Raw genomic sequence first — 18,934 nt, 5'->3', positions numbered from 1 at the left:
TCCAAGTTGTTCCTGAAGATGAATGCACAACACATCGTTCTTGTGTTCATGTCAGGCTCAAAATTGGGTTACTAGCTTTATTTACACTGATTTTAACAAGTAAAATACATACAAAACCACACAAGTCTTTCACATGGCTGCACTAAGCTGTCCAGATGTTTGAAGCTAGACCCTGCTCCTTCAGCAATAATAGGTTCCTTCCACAATAGATCTTTTTCTCGGCTGTAACTATTTGCAACACCAAAGTTCTGATTGGCCCTTTGGAGGACAAGACCAGATTTCTGATTGGTCTCTTTGGAGGATAAGACACACCCAGCAGTTTGTCTGGAATTTATAATCAGATCCTGCCTGCCTGAGTAAGCAAGTACTTTGCAATTTGTAATTTAATCCTGACTGCCAGGCTCCAGACACAGTACTGCTTTCAGAGAACGGACAGGGCTCACCCTCATGGTTCAGGACCTTCGCCACCTACCCCCCGCTCCCAATAAATTCCTGACCTCTCCCCACACCCCCAAGTTCCTAACCTTTGCCCTCCTGTTCCTTCCCTCTTCCCCCCCCCCCCCCGCAACAAGTTCCCAACCTTCCCTCCCCAACAAGTTCTTGACCTTCTCTCCCCGCTCTCCCACCTTATTGGTAGCCTTCTCCCACTGCCCAGGTTCCTAACCTTCTTCCTGTCTCGCGAGTTCCTGACCTTCTCTTTCTCTTCCCCCCCCCCCCCCAAAGTTTGCATGTGCAACTGGATTGAGTGCACATGCGCAGTACTCGATAGGTGTGCATGTGCAGAAAATGCCGTGCACCCGCACCCCGCAACTTCCTCATTGTTCAGGCTTCGTCAGTACCCCTGCTGGGGTTTAAAATCCTATTTTGTCTTTTATTTGCCTGGAGTTCACACTGAATTTAATACAACCATTAAATACACATTTGGTCTACAGTATCTTGATTATTTAATTGTCTTATTAACAATCACCGTTCCAAATTGAATGAGGTACAGAATGGTGATATTCACACCCTGAAATGAGGTCGTCTTGATTCAATTAGCACATCAAACTAGCATGAATGTCAAGAATAAAGAACATCTTAAATAATCAGATCAACTGTTGTTAGTCAGTCATTGAACCCGTTATAGCTTTTAATTTATACATACATATATGCAAAGCTAGTCCTATTTCTATCTACCTTTTATACAGTGATATGACCACTGAAACTGTCACACTATTCCAATGCTCTCCTGGCCAACCTCCCACCGACCACTCTCCATAAACAACAACTCCTCCAAAACTCTGCTACCTGTATCCTAATTTGTACTAAGTCCCATTCACCGATTATCCTTATGTTCGCTGATCTACATTGGCTCCATGTCCAGCAATGCTTCAAATTTAAAATCCTCATCCTAGTGTTCAAATCCCTCCATCACCTCGCCCCTCTGTATAACCTCCTCTAGCCCTACAACACATCTCTGGGCTCATCCAATTCTAGCCTCTTATACATCCCTGACTTCTATCACCCCACCATTGGTGGCTGTGCCTTCAGCTGCCTAGGCCCCAAGTTCTGGAATTCCCTCCCTAAACCTTTCCGCCTCTCTACACCTCTCTCCTCCTTTAAGAAGCTCCTTTTATGAAGCTCCTTGAAACCTATCTCGTTGACAATGTTTTTGGTTATTTGTCCTAATATCTTTTTGTGGCTCAGTGTCAAATGTTGTTTGATAATGCTCTGTGAAGCACCTTGGGACGTTTTACTATGTTAAAGGCACTATATAACTTTTATGAATATTTATGGTTCATCTGTGCCATTTCCCCACCCTAAACCAGATGATAAACTGATAGAATAATATGAGCATTATACCATGTAATGCACAATATATTGGGCCAGATTTTGCTAATGGTGAGGTTAATGGCGCTCTCCTGTGTGAGAACACCACTGTAGGTTGGGGCTATAAATAGAGCTGGAGCGCCGGGGCTATAAATAGGGTTGGAGCGCCGGGCCCTGGAACATCGTGGGCGAAGGTGCGGCGAATGAGGGTACGGGGCCCAGAAGAGCCGAGGGCCCAGGGGGAACACGGGCCTGCCCACACTGCTATATGTGTGTGCACTAGGTCCGTGCAGCAGAGCAGATCTCCCGTCGTCCTGGTTCAACCTTGCCACTGGATAGAGGCCTAGCTCTGTCGAGCCCGTGTGGTGGCTGATGTGCGCAATGGTCATCACACTTTCGAAAAATCCACGCACAGGCATCTTCCACCCCCTCAATTGGATTTCAGAACTGGAACATCAGATCCTTCATTGAAACATCTGTGAACACTTGTGGAAGCAAGTCATCCTCGTTTGAGGGACCGCCTATGATGATGATGACTCCATTATTTATGTGCAAATGGTACAGCAACTGTAGGCGAGGAACAAATGCCAATATGCAAAAATTGCTGTCTTGAGTTGTCCCCCTCTGCCGTTGGCTTCGCAAAAACAGTATTTCACTGTCTGCCTCATCATTGACATGCATTGAATGTCATCAAGTTGCTGTATTTGTAGATACGAGCTAAACATGCCACAGAAAGTTAAGTCTTGTCAAACGTAAGTACCCTTTTAACAATGTGATAATTGTTCATTACTACCAGTCAACTTCTCTGGCACTGAAAATTAACTATTGCAAGTGTGGAGTCTCATTCTTTCATGCATGAATTGTTGGAGATATTCAAAATGTCAAATAAAAAAAATTAATTACTTTCCCTTTTCATCTCTCTTTTTTGCTTTCTTAATCCAATCTTTCTTTCCCTCGATTTCTCTTTCTATACCTGATTCTACATTGAATTCACCAACTCTAATTTAATATCTTCTCAGTCCTTGCGCTGTTAATTTCACAATCATGAAATCTGATTGGTTAAGTAGATACACCGTTGTTAGCCCTGTACACTCAGGTCCCAGATGTCCTTTTTACCTCTGCACTGTCATCAACCCACACTTTCAGCGACTTAGTGGGAAAAAATGTTTTGAGGTGAAGGGGCAAGTCTAAATTGGCAGACAGTTAGACGCCCTGCAACAGCAAAATCTGGCTATTATTCTGTTGTTCAGATGGAACTATGTTTTACTATCCCTTTAAGGCTATAAAGTTTAAATGCATTAAGTAAACACAGCATAAGGTCAATCAGAGTCTGTTTGTTTGATGAGGGAAGTTTATAAGTTGGTAGATGCTTATAAATTTCTGGCTTCAGTTATTTAAAAATAAATGTAGAATTTACCACTTTTGTAACAGAGCTCAATTTTTTGGCATATTGCAAGAGTTACGACTGTTATTTTTGGCCCCGACTACTCTAGAAAAATAACTTCCAATTTTCTCAGTTCCAATTTTTGAAATTGGCGCCACGCAGCCTGTCCTTTTAGCTTTGAGCTTAATGTCTCCGTCGAAAAAATGATGCCCCTGCCTTTTGAACATACGCAAAAAGAAAATGATGTTTTTGACGTGACTGCTCAGTACACCTCCCAGTCTGCATTCGGCCATTTTTAAAGAGCCAGTTGTGTGTGAGAACTTTAATGGAAGTGGAAAAATCGGAGCTGCAATACAATGCGCAGCGCGGTTCAAGGACCAAGAATTTCTCACAGGATGAAGTAGAGGCTCTAGTTACTGTAATTGAGCCCAGATGGCAGGAGCTGTACACCAGCAGAGGTCACACACAAGTTTCAGCAAAAGAAATGAAGAAACGCTGAAACCAACTTGCAGAAAATTACTGTGCAACGGTGACCACCCCAAGATCTGGAGGCCAATGCAAAAAGAAGTGGCAGGACATTGGTCAAGTAGTTAGTGTAAGTAATATTTTCATTTATTCACTGGAATTGCAATTGTAAATGTGACCATCTGTATGTCCCACCCAGCAGAAAGACACCCTCCCTAAAAAGTCATATTTCCATCTTTGCAGAGGAAGGTGGCACACAACAAAAGGGAAAGAACTTGAACAGGAGGAGGCCCGGCCGATCTGCAGCCACTGACACCCATGGAAGACAAGGTCACTGCTTTGATGGGTCTTGGCTGGAGAAAAGCTACCGCCACTGCACAAGCTGGGCCCACACTCAAGGGAGAAGGTAAATCCTGCAAATTCCACAGTCTGGCTTTGCTAAATGTTAAGTACTGCGTGAGCTAGCCATGCTTCGGTTCATGGGGATGTCTCCATCATTCATTGTGGTCCTTCAAATGAGCCTGCTGCCTGCGCTGTGTGAACCTCATACCATGCTGTCCCCTCCTCTTCTGCTAACCATCTGTCGGTTCTCTTATATTTTACAGAACTTGAGGCCAACCCTGACTAGGCTGAAGCTGATGCAGAAGATGATTCAGATGCGGACGAGCCTGAAGAGGAGAACATCTTCCAATCCCACCTTCCAGACCAAGAGCATGGGGGTGAGGGGGAGGTGAAGGGGAGGATGAAGCCCCCACTTTTGTACTCTGGAGGAGGTGCAGGTGCTGCCTATTGAGGTGCCAGCCCCTTTCCTGAGTGGTACGAGTGTTGGGACATTCCATGGTTTCTCACAGTCCAAGACTGGGGATTCCAGTGGGGAGCAGCGAGGCAACCCAGGGCCCCACTGTCCGAGGCTGCGGATCCTAGTGGGGTGCAGCGAGCTACACCTAGGGTGAGGAAGGTAAGGAGAGCTCGACAGATGTGGTTCAGGTGATGGAAATGTGTACGGAGATCATTAATCTTACGCGATCACTCCTGGGCATCATCAGTGGGGTAGGTGATGAGGTATCGGGACTGTCGGGAGAAGTAACAACACTCTCACGAGAAATGGGAACACTGTCCAGGCGCGAGGGAGGGAATGTCGGAGGTAGCTGCTGCAATAAGGGAACCCGCCCATACCTTGCAGCCATTGACAGAATTAACTGTCACTCCCGTTCCAATCCCCAGACAAGCCTCTAAACAGGCCCAAACCAGGCCTTCCACACTACCGCCTGTCCACGCCCCCATCAAGAAGTACGCATTATCCGAGATGCTCGAAAGAATAAGGTTGGTACCAACCCGAGAAACATTGCGCCATCGCCTGCAGGCAGGGGTGGAGTCACCAAGACCAAGTGCAGCGGGCGGTCTTAGAATAAGGTGGAGGAGAGATGGGTGCAACCTTTCTTTGCTGCTGTTATTATTACTGTTGTTACTGTTATAACTGTTCTGAAATTAAAAGTATTTTTGTAGGTAATGTAAATTTAAAAGTTTGTATGTGACCTTAAAGTTTGTAAGTGATCTTAACTGAAAACTTTAAAGTTTGATACAAGAATATTTTTATTAAAGTTAAGTACAAACAAGTGTTAAACTTTTGAATAAAATATATTTTAAATTATAACTGAATCATTTCCATTATTTATTCCATTATTAACACAACATTTTGAACTAAAGAATAATCATTTCCATTATTTGTTCCATTAACACAACACAACGTTATGGAACAGCTCCAAACAGTAAACATGGTCCATGTGGAATAGTTGCCGCTGAGCCTTCGGGCAGCAAAGCGTTCACAGATGAGCTGCTGACGCAAGGCTCGAGCAATCGTTAAAGGGGCACGATGGCCCGCCCTCCTCCGCCATCGTGCTCCGGGTTCAGGTAATTGCATGGCTTCCTCGTCCTCCTGCTCATCATCTACATCTTCCTTATCATCATCAGCCACTCTCACCTCAGGTGGGTCATCTGCTATCAGCTGCTGCTGCCTCATGATGACTAAAGCATGCAGCACACAACAGTGAACTGACTGCCAATCTCAGGGGAGTATTGCAAGTTGCCTCCGGAACGTTCCAGGCATCGGAAATGCTGTTTCAAGATGCCAATGGTCCTCTGTATAACATTGCGACATGTTGTTTTCCTGGTCAGCTTCCGTCCGGGTTACACGTAGAGGCATCATGAGCCAGGTGACGAGGCCATACCCTTTGTCTCCCAGCAGCCAGCTCTGCCCTTCTGGCTGCTGCTGCAACATGGCAGATATAGCTCTCTTACGTAGGATGAACACATCATGGGTGCTCCCAGGTTATCTCTCATCAACTGACATGGTGCGATGTATGTCTTCACACATGAGCTACACATTTACAAAGTGGAAGCCTTTTCTGTTCCTGTACATCTTGGAATCCTCCAAAGATGCTCACAAGACGATGTGGATGCAATCAATGCAGCCCTGTACCTTTTGGGAAGCCAGCAATCCTGGAGAAGCCCACAGCCCTGTCACGCATTGCCTGAACGGTCATGGGGAACTTTATGTAGTCATTCCTCCGGGCATATGGTGCAGCAGTCACCTGCCGAATGCAGATATGTGTTGCATGTTGAGAAAAGGCGCACACATCCCCAGTTGTAGCCTGGAATGATCCAGCTGCATAAAATGAAAGTGCAGCTGTAACCTTCACTTCAACTGACAAAGCAGTCCTCCTGATGCTTCTAGCAGTTCTGCTTTTGCTGACTCCCAGTTCTCGGTTACAACAACTTTGTGGAAGCACACCCTACTCTCACAGTCTGTATCACTCAAGTGCAGGTATGAATGCCTATCTCAATATACCCAATGTGGGTAAGGCTTCCTGCCCATCACCCTACGTGCTCTGAGATTCCTCATGCGATAATGTCGATTTAATCTTTTCCTCTGCAGCATCGTTGTGCAGAAGGCTTGCACGAGGTAGGGCATTGTCAATATTGTCCCCATAATTAAATTGTAGCTTTGCAAGAAGCTCAAAACAGCAGGACAAAGGACTTAAAGATTTTTTCCTCTCATTCTCTTTTTCCTCTCATTCTCTCTCTCTCTCTCTCTCTCTCTCTCTCTCTCTCTCTCTCTCTCTCTCTCTCTCCTCCTTCCCCCCCCCCTCCCTCTAAGGTCGACACCCTAGTATGGACCACATCCTGGTCTGCGCATGCATAATAGGCTTGCTAAGAACAGGAAGCTAGGCATTCAATGAAGACGTTTGGGGCAACGAAGTCAAATGCAATTGTTTAGTTTTAGATTTTTTTCAAAGTATGACCCCACCACCGACCGAACATCTCCTCACCGGGCTCGAGGGTCGGCCGGCAGAATTGGGCAGACATAGGGGCTCGGTGTCCACCCCCCACCCCTGGGATTCTTTTGAAGCTGCTGTATAATCTAAGAGTTCTCATCCCTTCAGTTCGGATTCCACCCGCCCCCTCCCTCCCTGCCCGGGACTTCTTTTGAAGCCGAGCCCTTGTGTCCGGGCGAGGGAGCGATTCTGCCAGTCGACACTCCGACCCTCGAGCCTGGTGAGCAGACGTTCGGTGGTGACGTGGTACTTTGAAAAAAATGAAAGAATTGCATTCGACTTCCATTTTCTTCCTTTTGAATTTGAAAAAAATTAAGCTTCATGATGCATATTCTTTGTCTTCTTGACTTCCTCCAAAAATGTTGCCTAAAAACAATGGCGTCTTTCTGCGACGAGTATTTAATGTGCGCTGGCTTTTCTTAAGTGCCCAGCAGGTTTTTTGGGAATGGTCACATCCACCATCCTAGGAAAAATGTAAGTTGGCCAAACTTGCTTAAATGTGAAAAGCTGACACAGACATCAGGTTACGCTCCCTATGACGCAAAAAAATCCCAACCTAATAAAATCGTAACTAACTGATTTACGCTGGTGCAGAAACTTTGGTGAAACTTGGATATTTTAATTTACGGCAAAAAAAGCGGCACACGACAAAAAATCGGCGCAGATAACTGGGGAAAATTGAGCCCATAGTTTTAACACTTTGAAGTGTGATGCATGATAGATGGTCTCAAAATTGTTATATAGATACACAGATATGAATAATGGCAATTCAACAACAATTTGTATTTATATAGCGCCTTTAACGTAGTGAAATGTGCCAAGGCGCTTCACAGGAGTATTATGATAAAAAATGTTACACTGAACCCCATAAGTAGAAATTAGCGCGGGTAACCACACGCTTGATCAAAATATTTTTAAGGAGCGTTTTGAAGGAGGAGAGAGACGGAGAAGTTTAGGTATGGAGTTCCAGAGCTTGGGGCCGAGGCAACAGAAGGCACGCACACCAATGGTTGAGAGGGCAGAATTAGAGGAGTGCAGACATCTCTGGGGGGGGAGGGTGGGTGGGGGTTGTGGGGCTGAAGGAGATTACAGAGATGGGGTGGCGCGAGACCATGGAGTGATTTGAAAATAAGGATGAGAATTTTGAAATCGAGGTGTTGCTTAACAGGTAGCCAGGGGTGAAGGGTGAGCGAGAGTGGTGCAAGTTAGGACACGGACAGCCGAGTTTTGGATCACCTCTAGTTTACATAGGTTAAAATGTGGGAGGCCAGATAGGAGTTGTCATGTCTAAAGGTAACAAAGGCATGGATGTGGCCTTCAGCAGCGGATGAACTGAGGCAAGGGCAGAGACGGGCGATTACTTAAGCCCTGGCCTGTACAGTGTAAGCTGATCACAGCCTAAGCAGTGAATTGGGTAATTTGGCTTCAGGACTCCTGGGTTAGTGTATCTGACTCCTCTTCTGGAGATGTCACTGTTACTGCAATGCTACTCATTGGCATCCTGTGGTTCAGGCAACCTTTGCTAACCGATATTGCCTGATATTGCCGTTCAATACAGACCAGCATGTGTCACCTTGTGTTAGTGATTCAGATTCCTTCATTTCACTGCTGGCCTTGTAAGGTCCGAATCATGAAGCGATTTAACAGGGCCCATAACTCTGCTGTATCTTCTTCTTAGGCAGTCCCTCGGAGTTGAGGCTGAATTGCTTCCACACTAAAAATGAGTTCTCAGGTGACTGTTGAGTCCAATGCGGGACCTACAGTCTCTGTCACAGATGGGGCAGACGATGGTTGAAGGAACAGGTGGATGGTGTGCTTGGGTTGTTGTGCGTTCCTTCCACTGTCTACATTTGGCTTCAGCTTGCTCCCAGCGAAGAGATTCGAGGTGTTCGGCGCCTTCCTGGATGCTTTTCCTCCACTTTAAGCAGTGTTGGCCCAGGGATTCCCAGGTGTCAGTGGGGATGTTGCACTTTTTCAAAGAGGCTTTGCGGGTGTCCTTGAAGCGTTTCCTCTGCCCACCTGGGGCTCGCTTGCTGTATCCGAGCTCCGAGTAGAGCGCTTGTTTTGGGAGTCACGTATCGGTCATGCGGGCGATGTGGCCCATCCAACGGAGCTGATCAAGCGTGGTCAGTGCTTCGATGCTGGGAATGTTGACCTGAGCGAGAACACTGACATTGGTGTGCCTATTCTGCCAATGGATTTGCAGGATCTTGCAGAGGCAGCATTGGTGGTACTTCATTGTTTTGAGGTGCCTGCTGTACATAGTCCATGTCTCTAAACCATATAGGAGGGCGGCTATCACTACTGCTCTGTAGACCATGAGTTTGGTGCCGGATTTGGGGTCCTAGTCTTCAAACACTCTCTTCCTCAGGTGACCGAAGGCTGCGCTGGCACACTGTTGGACTTCGTCGTCGACGTCTGCCCTTGTTGACAGTAGGCTCCCAAGATATGGAAAGTGGTCCACGTTGTCCAGGGCCTCGTCATGGATTTTGATAATCAGGGGGCAGTGCTGTGTGGCGGGTGTAGGTTGATAGAGGACCTTTGTCTTACAGATGTTTAGCTTAAGGCCCATGCTCTCGTACGCTTCGGTGAACGTGTTAGCGATGTTTTGGAGTTCGGCCTCCGAGTGTGCGCAGCTGTACCACCACGCAGCAAAGGCCCATCTATACTTCTTGTATCATCCGTGACTCATGCTGTGGTGTTTTGTCAAACACACTAATACCTTCCAAAGTGTGTGTGTCAGCAGTTCCATCCCCTTAATTGGAGTTCAGGACTGGAACATCGGGTCCTTCATTAAAACACCTGTGAACTCGTGTGGAAGCAATTCATCTACGTTCGAGGGACCATCTATGATGATGATGATTTTGAGTGATGTGGGTGGCACAGTGCTGAGTTGAAAGTGATGGCCCTGTAGTGCCAGATTACTCTTCCTAGGTTTATTCTCTTTTCTGTTTTAAAAAAATGACACGAGATGAGTAAATGGAGATTGTTATCCATATTGTTGTTGCAGTGACAGTATTGCTGTGTTTAGAACTTTTAAAATACTGCAGTTATATTGAAGGGGAGAAGAGACTGAACAGCACATTGGAGCTTTTGGTGATCAGCTATTTGCATTCCTGGTCAACATTGCTCAGCTATTCAACTATCATCCTCACTGGAACTTTGCTCAGAGTGCGTACTCTATTTTTAAATGCACTGTCGGTGTAGCTGCTTGGAATTAGCACAGCTACTTATAACTGCAACTTATTTTCTCCCCTTCTCTTTGGTGACCTTTGCAGGGGTACATTTTTCAAGTGACTAGCCTTTGTGTCTTAACATAGAGAAGATATTTGACTGTGGAAGGCACCCAACCAAACGCAATCCTGTCTTCAGCATCCACACGTGCACACTTTCCAGCAGGATTCACTCAGTAGTGATTGTCGTAGCTGATTTTACTTGTGCACCGACTGGGGAACTGAAGCCAGCTGGAGTTACCCCCACTGCTCCTCAGCTGAGATCTGCTACCTTGGTGCTGATTAGGTTGTGAATCTAACCTCCTTATCTTGATGATTCAGTACCACATTGGGTGGTGCATTTACCCAGTAAGGCATTGGAGAGCTTTAATTGTAAATTATTCTGTGCTGGTAAATACTCAGTTAGGATGTCAATTGCATTGTGATGACACGCTGACAATTCTGAAAAGCCACACAGGAAGCAAATAATTGTGCTGTAGATATGAGATTATGCTGTGACAAAGGAACTGACTATGTTTATGCAAACAACTGCCGTGTCACAGGAGTAGCACTTGCTGAAGGCACTTTGAGCAAAATGTCAAAGCATATGCTTACAGTTGTTAATAGCGTAAAATATTTTGGACAAAGCCCCAGATTGTTTATGTGCACAGCCACAGCTGGAGTTTGTCAGCTGCTTTGGAATGCGAATGCTGCCACTGTGTCATAATGAGGACCTGTCGCTCAAATCTCAAGCACGCTTGCAAATTATATTGCAAATATCTTATAATGAGGCAATTAGTTTAGTCGCACTTCACAATCATAATATAATAGAATCCATTAACTGACTAAATATATGTGTGAATATTACCTAGTTTCTATTGTGCGCACAAAACGTTCTTTCAGGATTAGTAGGAATTCATTTGGAAAAATTAATGTAAAGGTTCATAAAATTTCTGTAACAGTAAAAAATTAGAAAGGTAAGTACAGCCTGAAAAACGTTGATGATGTATTTAGTATGAAACAATGATGATCAAAAGCTGCTTAAAACATCCAGCACTCCAGTAACTGACAATTCTGTGTTTTTATATTTCCACATTTTTAAGAATGTGATTACTCAGTGGGTAGCACACTCGTGTCTGAGTCAAAAAGTTGTGGGCTCAAGTCCCACTCCAGGAACTTGAGGACAGAAATCTAGGCTGACACTCCAGTGCAGTGCTGAGGGAGTGCTACACTTTCAGAATTGTGCCATCTTTCAGATGAGGCGTTAAACCGAGGCCCCGTCTCCCCTCTCAGGTGGACGTAAAAGATCCCATGGCACCACTTCGAAGACGAGCAGGGGAGTTATCCCCGGTGTCCTGGCCAATATTTATCGACATAATGACCAGATAATCTGTTCTTGTTATCACATTGCTGTTTGTGGAAGTTTGTTGTGTGCAAATTGGCTGCTGCATTTCCCACATTGCAGCAGTGACCACCATCTAAAAGTACTTCATTGGCTGTGAAGCAATTTGAGATGTCCAGTGGTCGTGAAAGGCACTATATAAATCGAAGTCTTTCTTTACACTCAAGATTTGCTGCACTAGGTCTTTAAAAAGAAATTGCTGCTCAAACATAGGATTATGTTTTGTTTTTGTTTTTAAAAGCTGAAAAAATGAGCTTTTTGTAGCTATATTGTTCTACAAGATTGGTATCTGTTCATTCTAGAAGTATCAATCTACTGATCTATTTATTTGCATTAAAATAGTGTTCTTAGCAAGCCCCTCCTGTTCTTGCTGCTGTGTGCTCACATATTTCACATCTTTGATTTTTATTTCTTGTGCTGTTTCCTTGTTTATGTACTGATATATTTCACCTCTTTATGCCCTTGATTGAAAAGAGTACACACACTGCCATCCCTGTCTGTTCCATTCCCAGTTGAATCTATGCCAATCCAACCACATTTTCAAGGCTGAAGATATAGGTGCTGAAATTGACCCCTGACTGAAAGGGGGCGCACTCATTGTTTTTTTAGCTGATTCACCGTCCCAATCAATGGGGCGGCGTTTCACGCGGTTTTGCCCCTTTTATTCAACCACCAGTGTCCAGGCGGTGAAGTCGGGCATTTGAGGGGCGGAAGTGGTGTTGGTGTGGAGCGGACGTTAAAGGGGAGGGCCGCTGCGAACTCTGCAGTGAGTTTAGTTGGGCCCACTGGGCCACCAGGGAGGGCTTCGGCCGTGCCAGCAGCCTGATGCCTAAGAGGGGGTGCCGGGCTGCCGAACCCATTGCCGCTATTGTCGGGCCGACCTCTGAGTTGGCCGACAAGTAAAATAAAATAGCAGCCATGGCAGTGCGCCTGCCCCTTTAAGGGCGGATGCGCTGCCCAGCCTCAGGCAGCTGCCCACAAGGGCAATTTCCCGCACGGGGCGGCAACACGGCCATAGCAAAGACGTTCTCCGCCGGGTAAATCCACAAGGCAATTTGTGAAATGTCGGTGACTCCGTGCCGACTAGATGGTGATTGCTCACCTCTTTGAGACAGTCACGGCTCTTAAAGAAAGGGGCAATTCCGACCCCATAATGTTCATCATCCAGTGACTCGTGCGGAGATCTGTGCAGATTTTCTGCTCAGGGTATTTGGACTCTGCTTATAGAGTATTTGACTGCGCACATTCAGAGGCTGAACTCCAAGCCATCGTCAACATCTTCACCGAGGCATACGAAACCATAGGCCTTACACTAAACATCCATAAGACAAAGTTCCTCCACCAACCTGACCCCGCCACACAGCACTGCCCCCCCCGGTCATCAAAATTCATGGCGTGGCCTTGGACAACGTGGACCACTTTCCATACCTCGGGAGCTATCAGTAAGGGCAGACATCGACGACGAGGTCCAACACCGCCTCCAGTGCAGCCTTCGATCACCTGAGGAACAGAGTGTTCGAAGACCAGGACTTCAAATCTGGCACGAAGCTTATGGTCTACAGGGCTGTAGTGATACCTGCCCACTTATATGGCTCAGAGACGTGGACCATATACAGTAGGCACCTCAAATCGCTGGAGAAATACCACCAACACTGTCTCCGCAAGATCCTACAAATCTCATGGGAGGATAGACGCACCAACATCAGTGTTCTCGATCAGGCCAACATCCCCAGCATCGAAGCACTGACCACATTTGATCAGCTCTGTTTGGCAGGCCACATTGTCTGCATGCCCAACACAAGACTCCCAAAGCAAGCGCTCTACTTGGAACTCCTACTCGGCAAGTGATCCCCAAGTGGGCAGAGGAAATGTTTCAAGGACACCTTCAAAGCCTCCTTGATAAAGTGCAACATCCCCACCGACACCTGGGAGTTCCTGGCCAAAGACTGCCCTAAGTGGAGGAATAACATCCAGGAGGGCGCTGAGCACCTCGAGTCTCGCCACCGAGAGCATGCAGAAAACAAGTACAGGCAGCGGAAGGAGCGTGCAGTAAACCAGACTCCCCACCCACCCTTTCCTTCAATGACTGTCTGTCCCACTTGTGACAGTGACTGTAATTCCTGTATTGGACTGTTCTGTCACCTGAGAACTCACTTTTAGAGTGGAAGCAAGTCTTCCTCGATTTCGAGGGACTGCCTGTGATGATGATTATGATGATAGAGCATATGATTTGATGTCATAAGGACTGTTAACATTTGAGAGACAACATGCACTGAAACAGAAAGAGGGGGAAAAGAACACATTCCTCGTTTTTGAAAGATATTATTGTCCAAAATAACCAATTGCATTGGTCCCATCCCATCTTAATGGTGATAAAAATTGACGTATTGAAAGACATAATTCTTTTCTTTATCAATGAGCTCTGAGTAGAATCCAAAATTGAGAAAATGGGCAAAATAAATCAAAGCAAAACATTTCTCTCAGAAAGACTGCCATTAGTCCTGTATAATGAAATTATTTATCATGCCAATGCTGAGTATTGCACTTGAGAGCAAGAAATCGGGAGGTCTTTAGAACTATTACTTAATTTTCACAGTTGACTCTTAATAGTAAAATGTACCAATTTTAATCTTTAATGTACAATTTTGCTCTCCTACTCAGGTGATGCTCCTTTCCAATGTCAGTTGTGTGATGCCAAATTTAAAATCAACTCCGACCTAAAGAGACACATGCGCATCCACTCTGGAGAAAAACCTTACCAGTGCGACTTCTGTGATTACCGCTGCGCCATGAAAGGCAATCTTCGATCTCACATCCGTGTGAAGCACAGCATGGAGAACACTTTCAAGTGCCCACAGTGCGACTTCCAGTGTGGGAACAAATCCACGCTGCGGCAGCACACAAGGACCCATCAACCAGATAAGCCCATCAGATGTTTGCACTGCACCTACTCCTGTTCCAGCAAAGGATCTTTGAAGGTACACGAAAGAATCCATTGTGAAGATCGGCCTTTCAGGTGCAAATTTTGCTCCTTTGATTCAAAGCAACGTAGCAACCTTCTCATGCACCTAAAGAAACATCATAAAGGTAAGGATAAGCTGAGTTCCGGGAAGAAAGATGTCGATGGGCAAAAGCAAGGCAGTTCAAGGTTAGTGGTCAAACTGGATGCCAAAAAGCCTTTCAGATGTGATATGTGTGAAGCCAGTTTTGTCAGAGAAGATTCACTACGCAGCCATAAGAATCAACACCGTGATTTGTCCCACACCAATGAAAACAGTGCACTAGCAGTTCTACAACTACAGATGCATCATGAGAACCAAACCAATGCTCCTTCTGTGCCTAATCATCTTCAACCAAGTTCAGTCGCATCCTTTAGCAAAGGAGAGGTGAAGATTATAGTTAGCCACCAGCTGAATCCAACCAGCAACATTGTTCAAGCAGCAGTAAATGAACATCAGACAATAAGAGATACTGTGGTGTCTGATTCAAGTCATCAGAACAGGGACGATGTGACCTCTAGCAACCAGTTGCAACTGTTACAGCAGGTCAGTTTGATTGCTCCAACCCAACAAACCATATCTCAGAACGAAGCTGGAACAAACTCCTCTTTAGAGCAGGAAGCCACTTTACTTAGCCCTATTGATTCAAGTGCTACTGACAGTCTCCATCAGGCTCTACTGCAAACCACAACAGTTGCTAACCATGGATCTTCAAACAGCCAGACATTCATCACTGGTTCTACAATCAACTGCTCAGACCTGGATGGCCTAAATGCCCTCATTCAAGAGGAGGGCAGGGAGGTCACTGTAATTAGTGATGCTAACCAGACTGCTGCAACCTCCTCCTCATCCTCGGCATCACCTATCTTCTCTTCCCCATCTCCTCAGATGCAGGAACCTAAACAGACCTATTCTATTGTTCCACCAGGGGGTCCATCCAGTGTTACCTGCTCAGTATTGCAGATTCCAGCTCATAATTCTTCAGCTACAGGATTCCCCTCACAGTCCGAGGAAACAAACAGTCTTTTGGTATCCAGTATTGGCATCAGCACTTCAGGAGTGATTATACAGAGTCTTCCAATAGTTGTTTCAACGGCGCAGCAACAGCAAACTGATGATCAGCTCTCTGAGCGGGCGTTCTACACTGATTCCAATGCTCCATCAACCCTAGTTCTGCAGGATACCTCACAGCTTTCTGATAGACAATCAATGCACCTTGCCTCTGATGGGGACAGCACACAACCTACCTGTTCTGTAAGCGAAACCCAAGGGTGGACAATGTAGAATTTGTGGCCCAGAATTTGAGGTCCTGATGACGGCGAACTGGCAGCGTTCGCCATCATTTTGCCTTTGAAACTGACCGCAACTTCAGGATCTAGTGCATGTGCATCCCAACGCAGAAATCCTGAAGTTACGGTATGTCATTCACTGCTCCTCCACAGGCTACGCTGTGCACACCGTTCCCCCCCACCCCCCCCCCCCCGCCCCCGCCATTCCCCACAGAGCCGGCAACTAGTTAATTCTCTCAAATCATGGAAATTGATGGAAACTTCAGCTCTTCTGCAATAATTACGCTGTTAAATTCCGAACTAAAAGTTAGACCCAAAGGAATTCGGTGTAACTGGGGTTTTAACTGCATAATGACTGCTAAACAACAGTTATGGCCCAGAAAAACTCATTTTAATTTTGTGCAATGTGAATTTTTTTTTCTCAAAATTTTTCATCATTATTTTAGGTTTACCTTTTCCCCATGTGAGAGCCCCAATCTTTCTTTTGCTCTCTAAGATTTTTTAAAAGTTATAATTTTGAGCTTACCCACTTGTTTGCTGTTTGTGAGAATTCTACGTGTTGATTGGCTGCTTAGACAGCTTGTTGACGTCACAGCAGTTTGCACTATGGGATTCCCACTAAACTACATTGATTTGAATTACACGTCGGAAAACCTGAACTTCTCGTTGCTACTGACTGCAAATTCCGGGCCAATATTATATTAATTTGGATTCCTGAATGTGATTGACTAAAATGCAGTGATGAAGCAAAATTCAATGTTGAGTTCTGTAGACAGCTATAATCCTCCAATTTGTGCATGATTGTTTTGCACAGCAGACCATAAGGTGAAACCATTGCAAAAATAAATTATTTCATTAATAGTCATCTGAGATCCTGAACTAGCTTTGGTGATGGTTGACAGAGGTCAGATTCAAGCCTTAACCTTAATTGATATTCAAAAAAGTTATCCACTGTGGTCTTGGTGGGTCTCTATCCTAAGTACCTCATGGTAAATGCACATTGCAAAATAGGAGGAGAGGCAAAATCGTCTGTGAATCATATTGTGTCCTATGAAGAGTCTCACTTGGTTTCACCATGATTGAATAGCCTATTGTTAAACCAAACCATTCCGATGGGGTGAGGGCGGATGATGGGTGGGGCAGGCTGTTCCAGTTTTGATCCCTGGTCTGTGTGGAGTTATCTGGCCTTAGTTTAATCAGCAGCAGAGTTGCTACAATTGATATTCAACAACTGTAGACTCTGGAAGAGTTCCCATCCAGATTGCTATCTTCTACAGGTAAGTGTATGTGTGTGGCTGTCATGGGCCCCACAGTCATGGTCTGATGTTTACTGTCTAGGTTCACAGATGAGGAATGAACACGTGCAAACTACTGTAAATTGGTCTTCATCCATGTAACTCTCCAGCATGAGCTGCTTCAGGAGAGGAGAAAAGTTTGAGAAAGAAGAACAGTGGCTTTTGTCAGACCTTATTAAGTGACATTGACTAGCTGTGGCAAAGTAAGCAATATGAACTCTATCACCTGGAGGAAGACAACATTGAAGTAGAAAGGGGAAAAGGGTGTAAAGTTTCCTCTGTATGATGTATTTCAATCTTTAATTGAATCTAATAATGCAGTTGGTCACAATCATTGTCCAGTGGATTTAATTCTAAACTAAATTTATTTAAACCAGTAAATTATAGCAACCAAATATTTGACTGTTCTTGAGACACAAGGTCAAATGTTCAATCGATTAATAAACTGTACGCAGATAAAATACAGTAAGCATGTACAAATAATGTACTTTAAATAAAGAACATCTTGTATATTTGAGATGTTACTATTTTGTATAATTTCTATGAATAAAACAGCAAAACACCACAGACAATAAAAGATAACTGATACAAGAAGAATCATCTTGTGGGTCTTGCTTTATCAGTTAAGCATTCTTCTGAAATTCAAGAGGTTTACCATGGTCAGTATGAAGTGTTTTATCAAAGACCAACAGAGATGGAAAGGAAACTAACCCCAATGACCAGCCGGGATCGATCACTAAATGGGAACATTGGCCTGGAGTTTCCATCTGCGGCAAGATACTCCCAGTCTGGGCGCAAACCAAATACGTGGCTTAAAAGATTGTGGAATTTTGGGCCTTTATAAGCTCCCCGTGTAACTACAAGATGCCTAAATCTGCTCCATTGTTTATGTCCATCAATCAAAACCCTACATCCAAAGGAATCTCTGCTCACAAATTTGGCCACGCCCCAACTGTCAAATGTGAGTATCCCTCAATTGTGCTTACATTTTAAGGCATAGCAGGAATAGTCATTTTTCTGGTCCTTTTAATTGCAAATTTTTGAGCATTTAAAAAAAAATCCTCACTGAGACTGGCTCTGTATTTTCTGTTTCACTGAATTTTTCTGTCATAAGTATACGTCATGTTGAAAATTGAATAGCTACCCCTATTATTGTGCCTGGTGTGTGTGAATTATGGTTAAATAAGTTGAAACTTAAATTTGGAGACTCAAAGAAGAACTATGCTGGTTCAGTGTTTCCTTGGGCCCCAGTTGTTTATGCTGATTTATGCCCATTTTAAGTTTGGGTGTATTCTAATGAGATTTGGAGGATATCTGGGTGTAACTTGACATTGGCAAAATGATGCCAACATTGGACGCATTTTCAGTTCTAACTTCCGGGTTGCGCCCAAGGAGGAGCCGCCAGGCCATGGACTCCAGTGTTAAAAGAAAGACTTGCATTTATATAGCGCCTTTCATGACCACCGGACGTCTCAAAGCACTTTATAGCCAATGACGTACTTTTGGAGTGTAGTCACTGTTATAATGTAGGGAATGGAGCAAATGTGCTGTGAAGGCTTCCACTTTGCCTGAAACACCGCTGCTTCCATTCCATTATATATTCCTAAAATTAATGAATGGTGACTTCCCAGAGGAAATTTGCTTTTTAGGTGATTATGCCAGATAATATATAATAGGGGTTCTTTGCAGTTTGTAGTCCAGAGCAGGCTTTGTTTGCAGGATCTATTGACTCTTGTCATTGTCT

At 44.8% G+C, this 18,934-nt stretch overlaps 1 protein-coding gene across 3 annotated transcripts in view; it reads left to right on the top strand.

The window, feature by feature from the left end:
* The window catches only part of zfp64 (zinc finger protein 64 homolog (mouse)), a 79,851-nt gene extending 62,102 nt beyond the window's left edge, over nucleotides 1–17,749 (top strand). For 2 of the 3 annotated variants that reach the window (XM_070896038.1, XM_070896041.1), the window contains one exon: nucleotides 14,269–16,760. In XM_070896038.1, the coding sequence (XP_070752139.1) occupies nucleotides 14,269–15,890 (1,622 nt within the window). In that variant the 3' untranslated portion in view covers nucleotides 15,891–16,760. Of the gene's footprint in view, nucleotides 1–14,268; nucleotides 16,761–17,233 lie in introns of those variants that run through there. The other variant, XM_070896040.1, reaches the window with a different exon arrangement.
* The last annotated feature ends 1,185 nt before the right edge of the window (nucleotides 17,750–18,934 follow it).

The sequence above is a fragment of the Pristiophorus japonicus genome, chromosome 12 (genome assembly GCF_044704955.1).
Source record: "Pristiophorus japonicus isolate sPriJap1 chromosome 12, sPriJap1.hap1, whole genome shotgun sequence".
NCBI lineage: Eukaryota > Metazoa > Chordata > Chondrichthyes > Pristiophoridae > Pristiophorus > Pristiophorus japonicus.
This window is presented reverse-complemented; position numbering and strand designations above follow the sequence as displayed.